The 17,118-nt window shown below is 42.0% G+C and overlaps 1 protein-coding gene across 2 annotated transcripts; it reads left to right on the top strand.

Moving 5' to 3' along the window:
• The first annotated feature begins 3,110 nt into the window (after positions 1-3,110).
• Positions 3,111-15,784, top strand: AGA (aspartylglucosaminidase). 2 transcript variants are annotated; one of them, XM_082374600.1, is made up of 9 exons: positions 3,112-3,347; positions 5,212-5,365; positions 6,697-6,809; positions 7,722-7,834; positions 9,065-9,179; positions 9,817-9,892; positions 10,734-10,841; positions 11,565-11,698; positions 13,116-15,784. In XM_082374600.1, exons 1-9 carry the CDS (start codon positions 3,221-3,223, stop codon positions 13,214-13,216), a joined length of 1,041 nt encoding a protein of 346 aa, XP_082230726.1. In that variant the 5' UTR covers positions 3,112-3,220; the 3' UTR covers positions 13,217-15,784. The 2 variants fall into 2 exon arrangements, with proteins under 2 accessions (XP_082230727.1, XP_082230726.1); XM_082374601.1 differs by lacking the exon at positions 10,734-10,841 and having other exon boundaries at positions 3,111-3,347.
• Positions 15,785-17,118: the final 1,334 nt, after the last annotated feature.

Here is a 17,118-nt window from a genome sequence, read left to right as displayed (position 1 = left end):
TATCTTTTAACAGTTCTAGTGTTAGAAGAGAGAGTGAAGGACGATATACCCCCGACACCCCGCTGCCAAGAGCAAAGAGGAAGCGAACGTGGGTACCTGCTGAGCCCTGAGCTCACGCCTTCCCGCCGGCTCTGGAGGTCGTGCGCGAGTCCCCCTGGATCCTAGTCTGAGCTTTCAGGCTTTATGTGAGCATTTCTTTGTCCGTACTGGGTCCAGAAGCTGGTCGGAGTCAGGCTGGGTCCGACTTAGAAACCGGACTGGGTCTGGGGTCGGATTGGGATTGACTTGAGCCGGACTGGGGCCAGGGTGGAGGCTCAGGTGAATCAAAGTTTGTTTTCAGGCTGAACAGACAGGTTAAACTCATCAGGGATAATCCTGAACTGCAGGGGCCACGGTGAACTTTTCACCTAGGTAAGCGTATCCGGTTAGGAGGCGTCCTAAAGTAAGGGGGTCTCAGACAGGCACTCACCAGAAAAGGTAGAAGGAACATTATTTTTCTCCTCTACAGTTTCTGGGGACCTGGATGAGACCCGCTGGGACACCCCAACTTGCTCCAGAGCCTGCAGATGGGATCCCGGGGAAATTGGTGAAGCCGGCAAAGGTTCTTACCAAAGTCAGCTCTCCCGGATGTCTGCTGCGGGGCCTGGTCGAGAGGAAAGTACAATTTCATGCTGTGCCTTCCTTTCCAAACCCAGATGGGCAGGAAAACACAGTTGTGAGAATGAGATCTTTGAATTGTGACTCTTGACTTAGCTTTTAGGTGCCCGCTGGTGGTGACTCTCTCATTCCCAGGGACAGCTATGCCTGCTTGTTTATTTCTGTCCTGAGAACTTGGCTTGGCAGCTGTCAGGTTGCAAGCCCCTGAATATGGCCTGGAAGAAATGTGGGCTGCATCCCATTTGAGGCTTGGGTCCTCCTGACTGTTGCCAGCTCTCGGGGGGGAACTGTCTGAGTCTTTCCTTTGTTTTGGGGGGTGACTCTGGATCTTGGGAGAGTAGGATCTTTTGTATCCTTTTGGGGGATACCTCTGTATCCAGGGGCTTGTTCAATACCGCCAGGAATCTACTCTCTGTCCCAGGTGACACCTGACAAGATAATTTGAAAGGATTTTTTTTTTTCTTTTATTAAAGTAGCTCTACAGTCATAAGTTGGTCAAATTGGAAGCTGATATTTAGAGCCTGAGAGCAACTTTTTTTTAGGTCTTCTCTAAACTAAAATGAAACTATGTACCCAGAGGGAAAGAAAAACATTCTGAAGCCTTTGTGGAAGGATTTACTAAAACATTCCAAAGACACAGAACTCTAAAATCTGAAACATAGAAATCTTTTGATTTTCATCTTAGTGGAAGATCTTCTCCCTGATATAAAGAAGCAAATTGAGGATAAGTAGTTGGATGGGTGGGTCAGTCTCTTAATATCATTCAGGTTGCAGCCCAATTATTTAAGGAATTAAAAACATCTAACTTGTATTACAAATCAAGTCTTTACAGGAACAGAAATGAAGCTCTAGAAACAATTCAAAGCACACTCATACTTTTTTTTTTTTTTTCCACCAATCCCCAAACCTCCCCAATGAGATGTCAAAAGACTTGAAGACTCTGTAAATGACCTGGACTTAAGGAACAAGAGTCCTTGGGGGAACTTGCATTCTTTCTCTGTGCCTTTGGAGATGTAACTCTTCTACCTGGTCTTCTCTAGAAACCAGGGAGGGGGAGGATATTTTGAAATCCAGGCCTAAGAAAAATCTTAGAAATCTCTTTCATAAAGATTAGTAAAAAGCTATCTGAACAGGTAAACTTATTCTATCTGCCAGGAACACAATTTGGATCCAATGTTCTTTTATAAACTAGTGAGTTTGCATTATCATACCTGTCTCATGGCTAAAATCTTAAAACGAAAGCTATAAGATCTGTTTGTACCTGTCTGTATGTTTATAATGTCTAGGTATATTATAGATGTGTGATTTTTTTTAACTTCCCAATAGTATTGCCACAATTAATTTGTAAACAGCTCTATTTTAATTGGCTTAAAGACAAACATTAAATAAATCAAGTATACTCACAGAAATATAGAAACTAACCCAAATGTTTTTCAATTTCACATGATCTAGGCTAATCTTCGGTAAACAAAACCTAATTTAAGTTTGTCACTTAATTAGAAGAGGCAGGTCTTTGGAGCTCTCAGCATTAAATATAGTACTTTTATTCCACCTCGGTTTACAAAGTCAAATAAGCTCGTTATCTCTGTTGCAGAATCTGTCAGCAAGAAAGATAACTTAAAATGATGATTAGCTGTTTAATGTCTCATGAAATTTCCAAGAGTAAATCTAATCAAGAACAAGCAAATTACACAGACGTAAGTAAAAGGTTATAAACGCACTTTTCAACAACCATTGTTTTATGGGATGTCTACTTAAAACATAGTTCCCAGAACCTTTAATACGCTTCAGTTCACCTTTCAACAAGGTAAAGTCTCCGTTCCGCCTTTATTCAAACATTTATTAAGCACGTAATGGTGCCAGGCGTAAGGTAAAACACGTTCAGAAAGGCACAGAGGAAGCTTCGTGCCCCGGAGGCGCGGGAAGGTACACTGCCCTGAGCTGGGGACACGGCGGATTTCTGCTTCTCCGGTGTCTCCATTTCTTTCAGCTCAGAGATGCAAAACCAGAGGACGTCCTACAAAAAGCTGTAGAGGAAAGACGACCGACGGTAGGGTGGGAGAAATCTAAACGAAGCGTGGCCGTAAGCCAGGCCGCCTCACCTACCCTCAAAACCCATCCCGGATCTCTGCGGCCAGGCACCCACGGAGCACGCTGTGAGCTTCGCAAACTTAGCGACTTCAACTTTTCATAAGAGGCTAACACGTTAAAATCAAACTTGAAAGCTCCCAGGGTCGTGTAAGCCAAGGCCGAGCAGTTTCATACTAACTTTCGGTTGAATATTAAACAAACAAACAAAAAATCTGCGTAGACTTAAGGACGGTAGCGTGAACACCCCGACGCCCAAGGGGCACGAAAACCTCCCGCGGTGCCCAGGAGGAGGCCAGTTCTCGCGAGAGTTGAGGTGCCCGGACCGCGCCCCAAGGGAGCCGGCTGAGTGGGCGTGGCGGGCAGGTGGGCGGGGCGCCGGGACCGCGAGTTCCGGGATCCCCAGCCGCGGAGGTACGGGGGCCCGGGCGGCCGTGGGCCTCGTCGGGCTTATTCTTGGCGGCGGCGGGCGGCCATGGCGCGGGAGCCGAGCCTCCGGCTGCTGCTGTCGCTGCTGCTGCTCTGCCGGGCCCCGGTGTGCAGCTCCGGCCCGCTGCCCCTGATCCTCAACACTTGGCCTTTCAGGAATGCAGCCGTAGCAGGTGCGGGGCCGGGGGCTGCGCTGCCAGAGCTCGCGGGTGGGGCGGGCCGCCGCCGACCGCGCCGAGGGGCGGGGAGCCGGGAGGCGGGCCTTCCGCAGCCTTTCCTGCAGCCGCGGCGCCTCGGGCACATGGACCCTCCTCCCCGCCACTGCTGCATTTCAGGCCCTCAGCGTTTTTTGTGACTCCCTCTCTGCAGCCCCGAGTCACTGTATTTTCCACGCTGCTGCCGACCCGGAGCAGTTACGGCCTTTCTGCCCAGACTCTTCCTCCAGTGGCTCCGACGCCGGCTTTTGATGACCTCCAGCCCTTCCCTGCCTCTCCACCTCACCTTTGGCGCCCGTCACATCTCCCCAGTACCCTCTACTTAGGCTGCGCCGACGACTAAGTTCCCCCATAACGCGTGCTCGCTTTACGTGTACTTTTTGTTGCTCCATGCTGACGCGCTGTATTTGCCACCTGGAAAAGGAGTTCCAACCTTGGTTATACGTTAGGATCATCCTCAGAGCGTCTCAAAAGGACCCGTGCCTGGGCCCTGCCTCCTGAGGTTTTCCTTTCACTGCTGGAACCAAAGCTTTTTTTTTTTTTTTTTTTTTTTTTAAAGCTGCCTAAGTGATGTTGATTTGCAGTCAGGATTGAGAACTACCAAACTAAGATATTACCTCTTCCAGGAAGACCTCCCTCATTTACTGTCCTCAAACCCAGTCTGAGTCAGGTGACTGGCTTACTTGCTTTGATACCATCCTGTACATACCATGACCTTGTCATTTTCTTATCGTACTTGTTTCATTCAGTTCAAGACACACTACCCTAGGAGTAGTTTCGGACCCCTTCTCCCCCATTTGAGGCTGCTAATATGATTTTCTGGTGCTGAATTAGCCTTAGAATTTGATGGAGATAAGTTTGTATGTTATAGGCAGTGCAAATGATTCAGAGAAAAAAATGAGGAAACAGGCTGTGAGAAAGAAATTCCCAGCGATGATGAGACAGAAAAGAAAGTTCAGGGCCCTGGGCTGGGAACAATTCTGTGTATGTTGTCTGTGTTCAGAGGGGGGGAACTTCTCTAAATATACTTTCAAGCCTGTTCTTTCAGTAGTAATACTTATTATTTACCAATAGTGGCATTAACCCGTCAAGGAATTCTATTTTTATTAGTAAAGAAATTGACTATTGAACACCTTTTTTTTTTTTTTCCCTCTTTTCCATGTTTGGGGCTCTGGAGAACATAGTTTAGTGTTAAAAGCATGGCCCCTGGAACCAAAATGGTTACTTTTGAATCCAGACGCTGCTGCCTACTAGCTGTGTGACCTTGAACAAATAACCTCTCTGGGTCTGTTTCTTCCTCTTTAAAATAAGGATAGTAATTGTACAGTACCTGAAAGATTAAATGAATTATCCACGTGAAGCCCACGTTGTAATTATTTGCTGTTATTTTGTTGTTATGGAGACTTGCTGGTATATTTTTAATAATCGGATGATGGAGAAGAAATTTACGGGGCTATGATTTCATGAGTTTTCAGTTTGCCTTTTAGTAGCTTCCGTTGTAACTTTTAAAACTGAAGGAGAGAATACTTCTTTTCTCACACACACACAGTAGAAAGAGGTATTAATAAGTGAAAAAACCCTCACTTTGCATCAGTAGCCAAAGTCTGAATTCTTCACGGTAAAGAGTTGTTATAGAATTCTGTCTATATCACTCTGACTTCTTTGCAGCACCTGATAGACGAAAATTTCAGTTTAACTTGCAGTAAATGTGCAAACAGTTTTAAAAATAGGAGTTTTCAAGGCATTTTTGGTTTGTTGCCTTTGGCATTGAAAAAAAAAAAAATCCGTGTCTACACGAGCACTCTTGGGATTTGATTGCCAGCGTGGAGGACGTTGGCGGCTGGAGGGTCCGCGCTGGACGCGGTTGAGAGCGGCTGTGCGGCGTGTGAGCAGGAGCGCTGTGACGGCACCGTGGGCTTCGGCGGCAGCCCCGACGAGTCCGGAGAGACCACCCTGGACGCCATGATCATGGACGGGTACGCGCGCCCTGAAACGCCTTGGTGCTCTCTGCACCTCCGCTGCAGGTTGAGTTACATTTATAGCTGATGAGTCTTCTACGGAGAGCAAGATGGACAAATATATGTGTGTTTTTTTAAAAATTTTTGGGGGGTAGAGTTGATTTACAATGTTGTGTTAGTTTCAGGTATACAGCAAAGTGAATCTGTTCTACACATACATATACATATGTCCACTCTTTTTTAGGTTCTTTCCCATGTAGGTCATTACAGAGTACTGAGTAGAGTTCCCTGTGCTGTACAGTAGGTCCTTGTTGTTTATCTGTTTTAGATATAGTAGTGTGTTATATGTCAATCCCAATCTCCCAATTTATCCCTCCCCCCGCAATATATAAGTTTTGATGCAGGTCAAAACCCCTAGCATATTGTACTTGGCCTTTCCAAACACAAGGCGTTTCCCCCTCAATTAAAAGAAAGTCATGCCATTTGCAGCAACATGGAGGGACCTAGAGATTATCATACTAAGTGAAGTAAGTCAGACAGAAAAAGACAAATATCGTATGATATCACTTATTTGTGGAATCTAAAAAAAACGATACAAATGAACATATTTACAAAACAGAACTAGACCCAGAGACAGAGAAAACAAACTTATGGTTACCAAAGGGGAAAGGTACGGGAGGGATAAATTAGGAGGTTGGGATTAACAATTACATACTACTATACATAAAATAGGTAAACAACAAGGGCCTACTGTATAGCACAGGAAACTATACTCAATATCTTACAATAACCTATAATGGAAAAGAATCTGAAAAAGAATATATACATATATAGAACTGGTTCACTTTGCTGGACACCTGAAACTAACACAACATTGTAAATGAACTATTCCTCAATAAAAATTTTATTTCAAAAAAAAAAGGAAAAATCATAATCATAGTAGAAAACTATCACATTGAGGTAGGTAGTCTCCTTAGAACAGGGAGAACCCCAAGGTACAGAAATACGTCTCTGACCTGGTAAACCATCGTTTACCCACCAACCGCAATCGCTGTGGGTTGCCTGACCTGAAGCCTTAAAACCCCTTTCAAAAGCCATATTTAAAACGAGCCATGGGAAACTGAGAATTTTAGTGCTTTGGGAATATAGGGGTAATAGATTCTCTGTTTGTTCCCTAATATGTCTGAATGTGGGAATTTGTATGAACTTCATGGATGTGCCGTCACGTCTACGTTAAGACAGTGGAGTTTATCCTACACAACACTATAGCTTGAAGTAAAGCAATTTTTAAAAAATTTGTGAACCTATAAAAATACCTTAATAGATCTTACTGCACTTTTTTCTTGCAGTACTACCATGAACGTAGGAGCAGTGGGAGATCTTAGACGAATTAAAAACGCCATCGGTGTAGCACGAAAAGTACTGGAACACACGACACACACGCTGTTAGCAGGAGAGTCAGGTATGTTTTAACTGTACTCAATTTTTATGTAGTCTTGTGTCTATCGTCTTCACTGTGAAAAAAGGACTCAGTATAAAATAGTGGATAAAAGCAGACCTAAGTTCAAATTCAAGCTGTTTTACTTAATATCTATTTAACTTTGGATAAGTTACTTCTAAATTGTACTTTCTTCATTTTTAAAATAGGATTTTTAGAAATCAGTTTATTATTAATAAATGAGTAATTGCTGGAGGGAAATAGGATTCAGCATTATTTCTCTTCTTGTATTACATTTTTATGGGTGTAAGACCCAAGGCGCATAAGATAACAGAAGATGGGAACGGATGGAGTTTTGCTATGGCAATGGCACTTCCTTGAACACCTCCCAAGGTATATACCCAAAACCATACCGTGATCTGTATTCAAAAAGATCATTCTTAACCACGTATTAGCTCACAATTCCAGTAGGCACCCTTCAATTCTGTTGAAACAGAATGGAAAACCACCTGACAAACACAGGAGCTGTCAGTCTTTCATGGAATCCGGTGGTGCCTTTATTTGGTGCCTCAACGTTGTTTTACGCTCTGGGCATTGCACCCCAGTTAGTGTCGCGGTTGTTCCGAGGTGTCCCTTTCCTTTTGTGAAGCAGAAGCAGGGAGAGTCTGGAGGGAAGGTGGGAAAGGAGAGCTGTCATCACACCCCCCGCCCCAGGGTCTCGGCAGATCAGTGTCAGGAAGGATGTAGGGAAGTCGAGATCTAGAAACTGATGCCCATGACACTCTTCATGTGTGAATACTCCCTTGACCGTCTGTGTTTACCCCCAGGATGGCTGCGCTCCACGTGCGAGACAGCTGACCCACAGCACTTCCTGTGCATACATTTTGTTTAAAAGATAATACTTAACTCGTTTACATTTTTCTTCCTCATCTCCAGCCACCAAGTTTGCCGAAAGTATGGGGTTTATCAACGAGGATTTATCTACCGATGCTTCTTGTGCCCTTCATTCAGATTGGCTTGCCTGGAATTGCCAGCCAAATTACTGGAGGGTACGTATGCACGATTTGTAAAAGTCAGTTACTGAAAATATTACGTGGCACCCCTTCCACTCTCGGTCATCCACCTGTTGCCTGCGGTGCCAATCAGCACCCTGGTGGCACTTCAGAACCAATGACTGGTGCCAACTCTGGGCACAGGATGTTCTCGAAAGCTCCCCAGCTGCATCCGAGCCACGTCCTGAGTGGGGAACTCCCGGCCCCTGGCAGTGGTTTCAAGCTGTGAAGGTTCTGCTATGGGAGAAGCGCTGCCTCACTCAGAACTGCTCTGCTGTGTTCCCTTGTAACAAAAGGTTCCATGTATTAAGAAAACAAAGTTTGGAAACCATTAGTCTAAAATATTTCTTATATTTTATCTATGTGAAGTATACCCAGTATCTCGCCCTTTTTTAACTTGAGGATTTATACTATTAGGTGTCTAGTATGTTACCAGGAAGATAATTTATCTTTAAGTCAATGGGAGTTTTAGCCTAAATCGGTTTGTCTTTGCTATCCAGAATCCTGCTGTGGAGTGTGTTAGTCTTTTACCTGTTTCTTCGCCAAATCCTAGTTACCTCTGAGTAACCAGGGAGTCACTTGAAAGAGGCCACTGCATGAAACCAGGTCATGGGAGGCACCTGGTGCGCAAATGAGCAAGACATGAGTTGTAGGTTTCTTGCTTTAACACTAATCCATATCCACAACCTGAACTTATGAATTTGGATTATTTTCGTGAGCCTTTAAGATTCATAAAAGAATCTGAGAGTACAGCTCAGGATATGTTCACATGTACCTAGCTTTGAAAAATAGAAGATTTTAAAATAGATTTTGCTTTAATTTCAGAGTAGCTCTTCTTTGGTCAGGGAACAAATTCTAAAATTTAAAAGTCATGTTCTGTACCTGATTCCTCTGAGAAATCTAAAAAAAAATCTAATCTAAAAATCTTCATTTAGATTTGCCATTGTGCTGAGAATTTTTGGCATATACAGAGAAAAACTGGGAATCTTTTCCGGATAATATAAATGTCTCTTCCGTATTATATAATTCAGAGACTAGAGTAGGTATTTAGTGAAATTATATCCATCTGTCCACATAAGACTTAGCTAACCTTTGGCTTTTAATTCTTATCTTTCAGTTACCCGATGTCCTTTTGGTTTCTTGCTAATGTTTAGCGATTGTACATAACTACATGCTGGTTTCTAAAATCACCCTTTCTAAAAAATAAAACTTAAATCTTGTTTACAGAATGTTACACCAGATGCTTCAAAATACTGTGGACCCTACAAACCACCTAGTATCTTAAAGCGAGATGGTTCTACCTACAAAGAAACGGGAGATAGCTACGGTCATGATACTATTGGTAATTTGCCTTCTATACCATTTTTATGGTTAAAGTTCAGCTAGTTTTAATTGCCTTCCTGTAGTTCTTAACTTCTTTATCCTTAACCATGTACCAGAAGGTGATTTTGATTAACTGGCAATTAAGAAAAAAAGAATACACACACACAGACATATATATATACACACACACACATTCTTTTCATATCATCTGTATACATTTTGGTAAATTACTTTATACATAAATCTAATGATTATTCACTTGGGGATTTTTAAATCTTTGTTTGATATTTAGTTCTTTAATAACGTTATGTTTGCCACATTCAAATGATCTTTCCAGTCATTTCCTGTAATGTTGAAAATTTCCATTAGTCTATAGCCGTGATTCTCTTTGGCATTACCTTTGAAAAAGCATTGAAAAGTGAGCAATCTGAAGTGAGGATATGGGATGTCTACAAAACGATGCTGTGAAACAAGGTCATTATAAAACACAGATTTCACCACTGGTGTAATTTTCCATATTCCCGAGCTTCCTATTGTCTTCTACCTGAGAATACTGGGAGAGGGTATTTACGTGAGCAACTGCTCGGTTATGTGGTTGTACCTGCGCTACACTGTGCGGCTGACGCACCTACACTGATTCTTCCTTTAATTTCTAGGCATGGTTGTCATCCATAAGATGGGAAATACTGCTGCTGGGACATCTACAAATGGTGTAAAATTCAAAATACCTGGGTTAGTGTTTCTACAAGACCAGATCGCGAAAATATGTACTGAATATCAACCAGTATGTCCCAGGTGCTATGGGGGATGCAAAATGCAAAGCACAACCCTACTCTCACAGCTAAGGTTATCGTGAAAGAAAATAGATTAGTAGCTGCTAAGTGCAAAGGAGAAGGTGTCTCAGCCAGGGCTGCAGAGTTTGAGGGATGGAGGTGTGACCAGAGTAAGCTGGGGCCATCAGGGAGGCCTGGAGAGAGGGGCTGGGGGCTGACCCTGACCCTGACCCTGAGAGAGGGGCCAGGGACATCCAGGCCAAGGCACTAGCAGATCCAAAGTAGCACAGGCTCAGGTTCAGGGCTCCCAATGGCCAGAAACAAAACCGCACATCTGTCGGGTGCGGGGGAGGAAGACCAGAGCCAGATTTCAGGGGGTCTTTAAGGATTTCTGGATTTTATTTCAAAGTAATAGAAAAGCATGGAAGGTTTATTACAAGGAAAAACTTGAGTAAAATGTTGGCACCTGACCTAGACAGCAGGAATAGATTGTAGGTGAGGAAAACTAGTTGGAACCTGCTGAGATAATCCAGAAATGAGATGATCAAGGATGGCGATGGTGGAACAGTCACCGTGAACCTGTGCCATCCCGCCACGTATGATGGGCTGCTGTGTGATTCTCATGTAATGAATGCAGGTGTATGAAAACCTAAGTGGAAAAACTAAGGAGAGTGTATTCTCTGTATTCTGATGAAGAATTTACTTGAAACAGTAGTCAGTGACTAAGTAGAAACGTCTCCTAAAATAATTTTCTGCACTTGACTTCCTGTCCTGAATGACCACGCTGTGCCCTCCCAAAGTCGAATAGGAGACTCGCCGATACCTGGATCTGGGGCCTATGCCGACGACACTGCAGGGGCTGCAGCCGCCACCGGGGACGGCGACATACTGATGCGCTTCCTCCCAAGGTGCGCCCTCCCACGTGTGTGGCGTCAGAGATCTTAGAAGGAGCTATTGTCCCTCAAGAGAGAATGTAATTGTCTGTGCCGCGTGATCCGAATTTGTGTGTATGAGAGCTTTTCAGAAGCCCTGCTTCCCAGCTCCTGACACCGTCATTTTGACAGTCCTCATCATTCAAATGAAGTAATCATAGCCCTCTGAAACAGAATAATACTGCTCACTCTGCTTCACAGATGAGAAAGCTTGGGATCTATTTAAATAATTTACATAAGGCCACTGAGTAAAGGAACCGTGATAATTGATGATAAAAGTAGGAAATGCAGTCGCTGTGTACAATTAATTACTGAGAGATAATCCTTGCAACTGGATGTTTTGCGCATGCCTAGTGTTTTTCCCCATTGATTGTAGCCCCATTTCTTACTTAAATATAACCTCTATACTTTATGACTTCAGGCTGTTTTTACTAAGTAACAGTTATTCAGCTGAAGCCAAAACTAAAAGTCCTTATCTGAAATGAGTGGGTGGATTAGTTGAAAAGGTAGACATGGTATCAAGGTTTACTTCCTTTCCTGTTGATACTTTCACAGGAGTTACAGACCTCTTTTCACTTAACATGCACTGTATTTTGTCAAATGTGACAATTTTGATGGTTTTAGATGTCTAACCTCAAGTAACCAAATTTGGAGTTAGTTTATTCTGTGATACTAAAGTTTTGCCTCTGTTTAAATCAGCTACCAAGCTGTAGAATATATGAGAAGAGGAAAAGACCCAACCACAGCATGCCAAAAAGTGATTTTAAGAATCCAGAAGTATTTTCCCAACTTCTTTGGGGCTGTGGTATGTGCTAACGTGACTGGAAGTTATGGTAAGTTTTATCTGAAATTCATATTTATACGAACCTGCAAATGTTGATGAGGACAGAGACTTTAAAATGTTGTTGGGTATTTTAATCCTGTGCAGTAGAAACAGGGACTGTATTGAGTAGGCAGTGGATACATGTTAACTGTTGATGTGTCAGGACCCCCAGAGCGTTAGAAGTACACCCGAAACTCTCCTCTGTCGACTGGCAGTGGTCAGGGTCCAGTCTTCGGCTTTTCGGTCTTACCCTTGACGTCTGTCCTCAGGAAAGCTTAGCTTCGGCTCAAGTACATGCTGAGATGGGCTAATCTAGTCAAATGCTTTTATTCGTTAGAAGTAGGTAGGGATAAATGATCTTCCCCACTTCTCTGTTCATTATTTAAAGGTCTCAGTCATTTAGATCTCAGGGCTCCCAGGTACAAAATGTATTACTGATTAGTAAACTAAAGGCGTTAGCAGAATTATTTTTGCGCTGTATTTGAGGCACGTCCTTTGCTTCATTTACTTTCCGTGTGAGCCTATCACAGTTTCAAAGCATTTCAAGATCAACCACTGCTGCTCCTCATTAGTAAGATTTCAGGTGGGGAAGGTACACAGCCTACACTGATCAATACAGCTTATTAGGGTAGACTGCTTATTATTGTGCTTTGATCTTTTACTTCCCACAGTTTGGTATCTGAAAAACTTGTTTGAGGAATTCCTTACTCCTTTTTAAGTACTAAAATACAAAAGTCAATATAAGTTATGGGTGGGGAGGCTTTGTGTCTAAAATAAATCAGTTTCATTGATTCCCTCTTAGGAAATAAACCTTAGAAGGCTCAAAGTTAGATTTAACAGGATGTAAAAATGATAATTATATAATTGTAGATGAATTTAAAATTGACCAGCCCCTTATATTTAAAGTAATGGCATTAGAAGGGCTCCCTCCAGGTGTCTGAGCAGGGGAAGAAATCACTGTTGTCTGACAGAGAGCATCTTGACAAAACAAGGCTCACTTTCTACCCGTGTAGAAGCGTGGAAAAGAGCAGGGTGCCTGGGGAGGGGAGGATTATGGATGGATGAAGGGAATGGCCTAGTCACTAGGGAAATACAGTTTTTAGTGTGTGCCTGAAAATTTTCTTCTTCTGCGAAAAGGGTATGAAAACATTAAAATAACAGTACCAATGACCACATATGTATAGGAGCAAAAAATCAGCCTATATTCCGAGGTTCAAAGAGATGGCTTTCCCACCGCCTTTCTTTGCCCTCATGGACTGTCAACTAATCTGCACTAAGGTGGACACACAGCCCACTTCCGTGTGGCCTGACTGGACAGCAGGTACACAACAGCCAGTGTCCAGGTGCAGAAGCGATGTCTGTACTGGTTGTAAATTACATGTGCATTCTCTATTTAACCAAACAACTTTTTCTCTTCTTGGCCCCAGGTGCTGCCTGCAATAAACTTTCAACATTTACTCAGTTTCATTTCATGGTTTACAATCCTCTAAAAAGTGAGCCAACTGAGGAAAAAGTCGACTGCATCTAATCCATCTTTTCTGTCCGCATCTATATTTAAAGAAGAAAGAAACAGAGGCTGAAAAGGCTACTCACTGTCATCGTATAATGTGCCTCATGTATTCTAAAATTCTTTGTGTAAGATAAGCACAAAAATTTTATGCTAAAAGAGCATTTTCACTTTCTATATCTCAAAAATGTTTATTATCTGTTTTTATTTAAGCTTTGTATATCCCCTGAAAATGAATATGTGTGTGTATGTATTTTGTATATGTTTAAATTTTGAGTGATATTTGGATTTCTGCTCAGTGTTTCAAGAAATTGCTCCTTTGGGGATTTATTTCCATAGTGATATAGTAAAGCCACAAGAAATAATCTATATTTGGATACTTAAAATAATTGGAGTAGCCAACGTTTTTAGACCCAAAGAAAAAAGTAACAATGAGTCACAGCATGGTAAGTCCTGATTGAATCTCAGTACCTTAGAGTAATATGTCTCTTATCACTGGTTATCAGTTGTACATAACGCTCTCTTCTAGCTTGAAGAGGAAAGAATGCTGTTAATCATAAAGGTGCGTTTTGTTTAGCACGTATTAGAAAACGTGGGCCGTCTTCTGACGAGCAACTTTTGATTTTCTTGGGCTTTTTCCTCTGATGGTGCTCTCAATGTGTGAAGGTTTTTAGCCACCAAAAAAAATCTCTGACCTTTTAGCTACAAATATTTCGTATTGATAATTTCTTCCGAAAATGATTTAGGGAACTTGATCTGTACTGTGGTTTTACTAATCTCTTGTGCAGATGTTGGTGGTTTGAATTAGCAGTGAGTCAGTAACTCTCGTCTGCCTTGTTTTTCTGAGCGCTCGGTCAGCCGTCTGCGGACAACTAGACAGGACTGTAAGTGGGCTTTCTCAGTACCATCTTTGCCTTCATTACCTTCCTTTTACATCAGGAGTCATTAATAAAACTGCATGTACAATATTGTCCCCCACCTTCGGTATATCTGCTCCGTTTTGTCCTACACTCATCTTAAGATTTAATGCTCTTTGTAAGTTAGGGCTAGAAAGCTGTAGTTTTGAGAACGCCCTCAGGTCACCTGTTCTCAGGCCTTGCCCTGTGTCGTCACCGTCTGGGGAGCCTCGGCACAAATGCCCTCTGCTCTGTCCCACCCAAGCAGAGTCCTCACAAATGGGAACTTGCAAGCTGGACTCAGCAGCTGCTGACGGCAGCCTGAGAGCTAATAAGGAAGCAGTCCCGCAGCCTCACACTCACAGAGCGGAAGGGGAAATCTGACTTTTGTGGGTTCCCCCAAGGCACCTCGACTTGCTGACATCTGATACGGGGCCTTGGAACAAGGGGAAAGCGGCCAGATTTAAGCTGGGAATGTATTTATCTCAAGACGAAATGCCTGTTCTGTGCGTGTGCCATCCGCTGACGTGTTAGGCAGCCATGTATGACCAGAAAAATGAGTCTGAAAGTCTTCATGGCCTCTTACTCCCCAGCAAATTAGAAGTTTAGCCAATCCTGATTTATAGAATTCTGACCTGAAGTTGCTAGACATACATATGTGCACTATATACACATAAACAAAAAAAGGGTCTGTTTCCATTACCAGCACTCAAATGATCCCTTTTTGTTTCAAAAGGCAAATAATAAGCATAATGCCTTTTTAATTGAGATATCATACATAGACTATAATATACTTTTAAAGCCCATAATTTTTAATTGTTGGACTTCTTTTTAAAGTGTTATTACATCTGATGCTTGGTATTTGAATTTGGAGCTAAGAACATAATTGAACTCAGTATCTTAATAGTTTAATTAACTTCATTTGAATTAAAAACTGATGACATAAATATGTATCTTAATTGGATGCTAATTATGAAAATAGATTAAGACCTATTTATGTCACTTTACTGGTCATATTTTAAAAAAGATTCCTAGACCTTTAAAAAAGCTTCTAAAAAGGCATATTTAAATTTTTTGCTTGTTTTCTTGAGTATTATGCTATTTATGTGTTACTCAATATATACTCAACCCCTGTCTTAGGAAGTTAAAAAGATGAGATAACAAGGTCTACAAAAATTGTTCATCTGCGAATTGTTTGTGCCCCATTTGTGCTATATGATGAGTCTTTTCATATACAACCCAGGGTCAGCCAGTAAAGAGGTGCCATATTTCAGTATTTGGAAAAGCATAGCCATTTGAAGGATAAAATCATTGCCACATTCAAAGCGGATATAATGGGGAAAGTTAAAGCTGCCATCATCAACCTATTTGCTTCTGAGTTAAAGGGACAGGAAGTCATATAGTTCTAATGCAGGGACAGTGCACTAAAGAATTGGTCAACTGATTTAAACTTGTGACCTTTCTATGCTGTGCATTAGACGTGGTTGCTCACGTATTCTCTTTAATTAAAATTTGGTTTCTAGAATGTGGATAATATGAGAAAATCAGGTATTAGAGTAGATGTGGGAAAACAAAGTCCCTACCAATTGCCAGCAATCTGTCTCTATTTCTTTCTAACTTGTGCAAAATCCTTAAACACCATAAATGTCGAAACACTTCTTTCCATTCCTAAATAAAACCAATGTCATTTGTCTTCCTCTCCTGTTCTGTTTATGGTAATAAAGGCTGATTGAAAATTAAACCAAAGAGTTAAGAATAAAAGCGATCCAAGCTCACTCAATTGAGTTCTTATGATGCTAAAGCAATGTTGTATTGGAGACCCTTTAACCAGGGAGCCAATGGTTAAATTGTTAATGTCCTGAAATCAGCCATGTTGGGAGTATTTATACCACATATGTCAGCAAATATTACTAATTAGGGCTTGTTTTCCCCCTAGAAAGACAGTTTACCAGCATACCATTGGCCAAAAGTGTTTTGAGATACTGTAGCATATATATCACACACACACACACATATGCGTACACACACTATCTTAGAGGAACTCTGGAACTTAATTCCCACCCTGGCTCCATCACTTACTAGCGGTATGCCCTTGAGCAATTAACTTGTCTTCTTTGTGCCTGAGTTTTCTCTTCTATAAAATGGGAATGTGGATCGTAACAGTACCTACTTTACCAGATTGTTGTGGAGATCTGCCTAAAGTATTTAGAACAGGGTCCCACACAGAAGGTGCTCAGTAAATGGTGGCTAATATCATTGCTGTTATCTAGCCTGAAGCAAGAAATCAGACTTTAAATAATATTTTGAGCAACTGTACCTGATACATCACGTATCTTACTGGCCACCATTTGCATCGTATCGAGCCCCTCGGCCTCTGACTCACTGCATTTACTCGGTACTGCTACTGGAAAACCACGAGTGAATATGCAGTTACTTGTGCCCATTATTCTCTGCCTGGGACCACAAAGGTGGCATTTATACACACCTACACACTCGCCTTCCTTTTCCCACTGCATCTTCCCTGCAAGGAAAAAACCCAAGGCAGGAAGAGCATCAGTGAAATGTGTTCCTGAGCCTACTTAGTTATGTGTGAAATGTTGCTTGTGGGTGATTATTTCTTAATCACTGTCTGTTACTCAAAGAATGGCTTCTCACAACCCTCCTAACGTATAATGATACAAGTCAAGATGATAAACACGTGCTTATTTCCTCTCCCTCTAGTGCTCTAAAATTATGTTTAAAAAGAAGAATAAAGATAAAATAAGTCCACAATATCAAAGGGAATGCAAGGGGATCAGTGGAAGACTTCCAAAAAATTCAGAAGACGGAAGAAAAATGTCAAAAAAGAGTGAAGGAGATTATACCGAGAACTGGTGAAGAAGATCTGCTCATACAACTCTGGGAAGATTAAGAGTTCAGCTGTCAGTAATAATACAGTAAACTAGTGAAATACAGAGTTAAAAACAAGAAAATATATATAGGAATCCCCCCTACTCTCTGCCACATGCACACACGCACGCACACACA

This window comes from Balaenoptera borealis (genome assembly GCF_965194805.1).
Source record: "Balaenoptera borealis genome assembly, chromosome: 21".
NCBI lineage: Eukaryota > Metazoa > Chordata > Mammalia > Artiodactyla > Balaenopteridae > Balaenoptera > Balaenoptera borealis.
The sequence above is the reverse complement of the archived record's forward strand: the minus strand, read 5'-3'. Positions and strand labels throughout refer to the sequence as shown.